At 58.4% G+C, this 7,558-nt stretch overlaps 1 protein-coding gene and 1 long non-coding RNA gene across 3 annotated transcripts; one reads left to right on the plus strand and one right to left on the minus strand.

The window, feature by feature from the left end:
* The first annotated feature begins 993 nt into the window (after positions 1-993).
* Positions 994-4,097, plus strand: LOC123180735 (protein IQ-domain 26). Of its 2 annotated transcripts, XM_044592858.1 has the most exons (4): positions 994-1,159; positions 2,056-2,545; positions 2,653-2,859; positions 2,980-4,097. In XM_044592858.1, the coding sequence occupies exons 2-4, from the start codon at positions 2,111-2,113 to the stop codon at positions 3,700-3,702; spliced, it is 1,365 nt and encodes a 454-aa protein (XP_044448793.1). In that variant the 5' UTR covers positions 994-1,159; positions 2,056-2,110; the 3' UTR covers positions 3,703-4,097. The 2 variants fall into 2 exon arrangements, with proteins under 2 accessions (XP_044448793.1, XP_044448794.1); XM_044592859.1 differs by lacking the exon at positions 994-1,159 and having other exon boundaries at positions 1,230-2,545; positions 2,983-4,097.
* Positions 4,098-4,252: 155 nt separating this feature from the next.
* On the minus strand, positions 4,253-7,057 carry LOC123166766 (uncharacterized). Its single transcript, XR_006483698.1, has 2 exons — positions 6,794-7,057; positions 4,253-4,751 (listed from the first exon to the last, which is right to left on the minus strand). It is a non-coding gene; the product is annotated as an uncharacterized lncRNA (long non-coding RNA).
* Between the last annotated feature and the right edge of the window lie 501 nt (positions 7,058-7,558).

The raw sequence follows: 7,558 nt of genomic DNA on the forward strand, positions 1-7,558 counted from the left end.
TGCTCTTTACCCCTGAGCCGGCCCTGCGGAACCGCAGCAGTAACATTTTCAAGTGCTAATCGATGGCCATTGCCCACTAGCGGACCATGGTGATTGATGCCATGCGTAGCTTCTGCAGCAAGTCCAGTCGCCCGCTCCACACAGTGGATTAAAAACTACTCGTACGCACTAGTATATGCTACTTACTCCGTTAATTACACACACAGTATGTAATGTTGCATCCGGTGGAAGAACGGATCATGTTTTTTTTTTCCTTCGAAAGAAGAAGAATGGATCCTTTTTCGTCTGCACGCAACGCATACTTGGGATGAATACGGCATCCACAATCAATGTACTGTACCGCACGCCTGTCGTCACTAGTGCTGGTACACTAATAGCAGCCACCACAGCAGCTGCTGCTCAAATTTCCCTCCCAAACACAAAGCAAGGTTCGAATTCAAAACCCTAGTGGATCGAGCAGGACTAGGAGTACCTTCCAAGGGGAGCAAAACAAAGCGACCCACAGATGCACGGCCCGCTCCACGCTTTGATTGCGTTCGCATGCTCTCATCTCCTCTCCTCTCCTCTTGATGGCAAAAGGCATCATCATGCTTGCTTACGGCGACACACACACGGCGGTACGGTCGTACCATCCGGCCATGTAGCGCAGCGTGGTGCATGTTAAAGACACAGAGATGCACGTGTACCCTGTTACCTGCATGTTAACACACGTAGACCCACATGCAGGCGGCACCATCATCGTGCGCAACCACAACCAGACCTGCAAGCGCGAAGCATGCATGATGGCAACCATATGGGCCAATGGAACCAACAAACCACATATTTCTTTCTTTCACCGTACGTTTTGATTATGGAGTACCAAAGGGAAGGCTTGCACTTGCAGCTTGCATGGATGGATTGGCCTTTTCCCCTCCTCCTCCTCCTCCTTTCCCCACTGGTCTTCCAGGCCTATTTAAGCAACTTTTGGCGTCGCCTTTTGCAGCTGCACCTAGCTTTGCGAGGCTAGCTATAGCTACAAGGAGGGAGAGAATCCGTAGGAGATAGGGAGCTGGGTCTTTGTGATCTTGTCCTGGCTAGGTGACGTCCCCACGATCACTCATCATCAGATCTCAACACCCAAGGATATCTTGGTCCGTTGCCTATCGGCGATTCGTGGGCGGTACGTGTGATCCATATGGCTGTAGCCTTTTGCCATGCCCAGCCTAGCAGTGGTTCGTACGTGGTATATGCGCGCAGTCATGTGTGCATGCCCGCGCCTGCGAAGGAGGGAACAGTGACTGGGAGTCAAGCTTCTGTTCACCGGCGAGAAAAAAGGGAGACTGGAGACGGTCTAATCGCATCTCCGGCCGCCCGTCCCGATCTCTGTCATGCGCGCGCGTTATTGAAATTTGTAGGGTTGCTTGGTCGATCTGGGCATGCACTCTCTCCCCTGCACTGCACTGCACTGGACCTACTGTGTGGAGTTTGGAGTCATGCATGCGTGCATTGTCTTGTTCCGTGGCCGCGTCTCCCTCCCTCGTGCCCCTGCTGGGTTTGGGTGTGGGCTTTTCTTGGCAACTTGGCCGCTGGGGCTGGGGGGCAGCGGCAGATGGCTGGCACCGTGCAGTGGAGGGCCCGCCCCGGGGTAAAACGAAACATCTTCCATTGTTTTCATTCTTTCCTCACGTAAACATTTTTCCAAGTAAGGTTTTCGGTGCCAAAAATGAGTTCCCGTCGTTCTCGAGCTGGCCACCTTTAAATTCCCCTTTCTTGTTCGAGTCTTTTTGGGCGTACGCTGTCCCTTTTTGAACCTTGGGTCGCCCAAAATCTCTTGCATGGCAAATGTCGCTTCCTTGGACGTCGCTAATCCATTTCTTTAATAAATTCTTTACTTAATTAACGAGAGAGGGAGAGGGGGCCCCGCGCTAATGGCTGCCCTAATAGCGTAGGTAGCCCCTTTTTATCTCCGGCCCGACGCCATCCACGCGCCCCCTTCCGTTTCCCTCTCTTATTCAAACCTCCCCTTCTTTTTCTACTAGCTCACTCACGCTTCCCACTGCTCTCTTGGTTCACCAGCAAGCCCTGCCCGCCCACCGCCGCCTCTCGCCGGCCGGAGTCCTCAGGTCCGGCCATGGGCAAGGCGGCGCGCTGGATCCGGGGCTTCCTAGGCGGCGGCGGTAAGAAGGAGCAGAGCAAGGACCAGAAGCCGATACCTCCGCCAACCAATGCCAAGCGCTGGAGCTTCGGCAAGTCGTCGCGCGACTCGGCGGAGGCCGCTGCAGCCGCTGCGGCAACGTCGGCGCGCGGGGGCAACGCGGCGATCGCGAGGGCGGCTGAGGCGGCCTGGCTCAGGTCGGTGTACGACGAGACGGAGCGGGAGCAGAGCAAGCACGCCATCGCCGTGGCGGCGGCCACCCAAGCAGCGGCCGACGCGGCCGTGGCTGCGGCCCATGCCGCCGTCGCCGTCGTGCGTCTCACCAACAAGGGCCGCGCCGCCCACGCCGGCGAGCACCGCGGACCGGCGGCCGCGGCGGTCCGGATCCAGACGGCATTCCGAGGCTTCTTGGTAAGCATCTATCAGAATCAGCAAGACCAGTTGCCATCTACTGCAAATACAGCGATCTCCTGCTGCGCTGTGTTCTTGCCGTGACGAAATCTCGCGCTGGTTTGCAGGCTAAGAAGGCGCTGCGTGCGCTCAAGGCCCTCGTGAAGCTGCAGGCGCTGGTGCGCGGCTACCTCGTGCGAAAGCAGGCGGCCGCCACACTGCAGAGCATGCAGGCGCTGGTGCGCGCGCAGGCCAGCATGCGCGCCCACCGCGCCGTCGCCAGCGCCGCTCTCCCGCAGCTCCACCATTCTTCTTTCCGGCCGCGCCGCTCCTTGGTAGGCCATCAATTAAACTATTCCGTATATTTTTTGATTCCGTTTGTCAACGTACTCCATCTGTAATCAATGGCGACGATTCTAATGGAAATCATGCCATGTGCAATGGTTGTGGTGCAGCAGGAGCGGTACGCGGACGACACGAGGAGCGAGCACGGGGTGGCGGCGTACAGCCGGAGGCTGTCGGCGAGCATCGAGTCGTCGTCCTACGGGTACGACCGGAGCCCCAAGATCGTGGAGATGGACACCGGCAGGCCCAAATCTCGGTCGTCGTCGCGCCGGGCGAGCTCCCCGCTGCTCGACCCGTGCGAGGAATGGTGCGCCGCCGCCAACCCCATGTCGTCGCCGCTGCTGCTGCCGTGCCACATGCCAGGCGGCGCGCCGCCCCGCATCGCCGTGCCGACCCCGCGCCACCTCCCCGAGTACGACTGGTGCGCGATGGAGAAGGCCCGGCCGGCGACGGCGCAGTGCACGCCGCGGTACATGAACGCGAACGCGCCGGCCACCCCGACCAAGAGCGTGTGCGGCGGCGGCTACTCGTCCTCATCTCTGCTCAACTGCCCCAGCTACATGTCCAGCACGCAGTCCTTCGAGGCAAAAGTGCGGTCGCACAGCGCGCCGAAGCAGCGGCCGGAGCCCCCCACGAACAGGAAGCGGGTGCCGCTGAGCGAGGTGGTGGTGGTGGAGTCCCGGGCCAGCCTGAGCGGGGTCGGAATGCAGCGGTCGTGCAACCGGGTGGAGGAGGCGTTCAACTTCAAGACGGCCGTCGTCGGCCGCCTCGACCGCCCGTCGACGGGGTCCGTCGAGAATGACCGGCAAGCGTCCTTGCAGAGGAGGTGGTGATCTGCTCTGCTCTGTTCTAGCCACTTCACACGGTTAATGGCAGTGAGACGACGAGAGCTCTGCGTAGTAATTAGCAATAAGAATGCGTTTTGAGGTGTTCTTGGGAGCTCTCGTCCCTGCTTTCTTTTTGTTCTTGCTTTAGTAGTTGTGATCAATCATGTGATTTGTGTTCCTTTTTCTTTCTATTTTTTGGTTATGTGTTTGCTGGTCGCAAACAAGTGTGGTAGGAGAATTTGATTCATAGCGCACTTTGATGTAAATTCCTTCTTAATCCATGTGTTCTTCCATTGCGACTCGTTCTGTTGTTTGCTTTTGCTCTGCATTATGTTTCTTGTTTATTCAGAGCTTCAGCCGGGTTTCGTTTTGTTGATAAAAGCATCGTTGGAATGTGGGCATCAATCCCTCTCATGCGTCATCCTGTCAACTAATAAGAGCATCTATAGCGGAAGACATCAAATCCACCGTGGGCTGACCGGACACTCCTTATTTTGCTGCGTCCACATTTGTGTATATCAAATCGGGCCCCTCATATCCATACAATACATGCACGTATAAAAATAAACTTACGTAGATCAACGAACTAGCACCAAGTCTAGTTATATCGGGCATAATTATAGCATAAACAATCATCGGACAACCAAACGATGCAGTTTCAAAAAATATTCGGCGTGCCTCCTCGCCTTTGCCTTCGTCGCCGCCTTCGCCGACGCCTCACGCTCCGACAACTCGATAGCGAGCCGAAGCGCCTTGGCGTTCTTCCGCCGCAGTCGATATGCATCTGTCTCTGCCGTTGTCATGGAGCGCCGGAGGATGGACGCAATGAGCGCGTCCTCGAGATTAACCGGCACGCGCGCGAGTGCCCGGCGCCTCGCCGACGCGTTGCTCGCCGCCATAGCCTCCCTCGCGCGTTGCCTCTCGCGACGTGCGGCCCGCGCCTTCGACTCGGGCTTCCTCGATCGGCCCGGCGCAGGCGAGGGCACAAGCACCCAACGGTGCCAGTGGACGCCCTCCGGAGGTAGAATGGATGTGGTGGAGGCGGGGCGGCGTACCTGGAGTGGGACAGAGCAGACTGTGTACCACCGTGTTTGACACAAAAAAGGAAATGACGCGTTCGTACAAAAGGATAAAGGTTTCGTATAAGCGTCTTCTTGACCCGGGGTACAAAGTGTTGCGGGTGTGCCAGTGTACATAGTACACAAATACAAAGAATAAGAAAAGAAAAAGGTGAGGCATGTTGGCGCGGCCAAGGGATCAAGCGATCATAGTCTCCTGGTTCCCGGGGGCCTCGTAAAGCCCCCGGTTAATTACTCCCATGGATAGTACCGCGGAACACCTCCGATTAAGCTGCGCAATCGTCGTCTTAGGTCTTCGCTTCACGTTCCTCATGCATGGTGGTGGTGTGTGTGTGGCGGCGATAGAGTCCATGTACGAAGTGGTACACGCGCCGTCGAAAACATGGCCTTTGCTCCGGCCACGCCCGCCTACGCCGTCTTGCCTCGTCGGCCTTGAGCGGCGTCGATGTGGTTGTTGAAGTAGCATGCATGGTTGGGCTTGGCTTGGACGTCGTCGATGACATTGTAGATTCGCCGGAAGTGCGAGGGGTATGCCCCGCGGGAGTAGATGTCGAAAGAAGAAGAAGGAATGGATGGACGTGCGACACATGGTGTGCACACATCCGTCAATGACCGCATACACCGCCGCCAATGGCGGGGGAAGTCGCCACCTTGCACCGCTCGTCACGGCCGGCGATGGCACAAGAGCCGCACGCCGCCGACACGGAGTGCCGACGGTGATTCCGAGTCTGCCTCCACGGCGGATGCATCCGGACCGGGAGCCACTAGAAATTAGCGGACCCCGGCACGTGTGACACGTGTTCGTGCCGACGAAGAGGGAGGCCGCAAGATACGCCTAAGCGTGTCCCGGCCGCAGCCGGATGATGTCTCCGCCGTCATAGTTACGACGAGTCATCGTGACTCGTCAAGCGCCGCGCCGCCTCCATGGTTACGATGTGTGTCGTCGTGTTCCTCCATGGACCGGCGAGGCAGGAGCGAATGAGGCCCCACGATGCGGCGGTGCCTCGCCCTGGCACCGCCGATGGTGAAGATGTGGGCGGCGCACTAGAGTGCGCCGAGCCGAACGATGCGTGTCGCCAAGTCCCGGCACGATGGTGTTGCCGGCAGACTCGGCGGTGGAGGGTGCACCGAGGACCGTGCACGGATGGTGGCCCTGATCCGTCGCCATCTTGCGTGGAGGGTGCGGCCGGGGTGCGCCTCCATGGACCGGTCAGACAGTGGCGAAGGAGACCTCGCGATGCGGCGGTGCCTCGCCCAGGCGCCGCCGATGGTGTAGGTAGAAGGGGTGGTGCACTAGGTGGTGCCCAGTCAAACGATGCGTGTCGACAAGTCCCGACCAGTCCATGGTGCCTCCATGGACCGGTGAGACGGGGCGAGTAAGTCCGCGATGTGGCAGAGCCTTACCCTGGCGCCGCCGATGTTGTAGGTAGGAGGGGGTGGCACGCTAGATTGCACCAAGTCAAACGACGCGTGTCGCAGAGTCCCGGCATGATGGTGTTGCCGGAGGACTTGCCGGTGGAGGGTGCACCGGGGACCATGCACGGATGGTGGCCCCGACACGTCGCCGTCTTGGATGGAGGGTGCGCCGGGGGTCGCGCATAGGCGGCAGCCCCGGCATGTCGTCGCCGATGGTGAATCTGGCGTGAAGGAGTCATCAGGGGCTGCACACGAAGGGCAACCTCGGCGCGTCGGGTGATGGGTCCGGCGTGAAGGATCGCCGGTGGCTGCCCACGAAACGGCAACCCTGGCGCGTCGTCGTCTTGCGTGGAGGGTGCGCTGGGGGTTCCCTAGGCCCGGCAAACTCCGCACGTCGTCACCGTCCTCGCGGAAGTCGTCGCCGGTGAGTAGTGCACCGGGGCTACACATGAACGGCAGACCCGGGGCGGCGGCGTCGTCTTCAATGAGATGAGATGGAGCCGACGGCCCGCCTCGACTCCGGCCGTCCGGCCGCAGCTCCGATCACCACCATCGAGGGAGAAGAGATGGGATGCGAGGGATAGACTAGTTATGGTTCTCACCTTCAGAGAAGATGATCGGCATGATGCGATCTTCGTTAGCAGCTCCGGTGAGCCTCGCCCTGTTGCGTACGGAGTCTCGGCCGCCTGCACGAGCTCCCCGGATGCGTGCTCCGTGTGATGGATGTCCGTGTGATGGATCGATCTCGCGGCGGCTCCCCTGGTGCTTCCTGACTGAGGGATGGATCTCCTAGTGGGTGCTTCGTGCGTTTGCGTAGGAGCGCGAGAGACAGATCGATCTGTCTTCCGCCGGGCTCCTTCCGTGTGCCTCTCCCCCTCTGTGCGTGAGTTATCCTGTATTTATAGGCGGCCAGAGAGATAGAGTAGACGTGCGATGGCTCGGCTGTTCGGCCGCTCCTATCTTCACGTGCAAGGAAACACGTTTAAAACATCTCTCTCTCTTGGTGCTTATCTTCTCCTCAGCGTACACACCGGATGGCTTGGTTATGTACATGTATTTGTAGACATACGCACACTTGCCGGCCGGGGTACGTGCGGGTATTCAAGTATGTATGTATACACGGTACGTGACATTGATCATGCATGTTATCAGCGTGTACTTGCTCACAATGCATGCATGGATGGGTACGTGATGGAGCACTCGCATGCATGAATCAAGCAATAGCTAGCTAATGTACTAGTACACGTGTGTATCCCTGATATTGCATTTTTTTTCTACAATGTCAAGTATAATTATTTTGAGATAGCTCGGTACAAAACCGCTTCAAACAAATGCCCCCTCACCGAGTCGCGTTCGATGCGAAGCGA

This window comes from Triticum aestivum, chromosome 1D, assembly GCF_018294505.1.
Source record: "Triticum aestivum cultivar Chinese Spring chromosome 1D, IWGSC CS RefSeq v2.1, whole genome shotgun sequence".
Classification (NCBI taxonomy): domain Eukaryota; kingdom Viridiplantae; phylum Streptophyta; class Magnoliopsida; order Poales; family Poaceae; genus Triticum; species Triticum aestivum.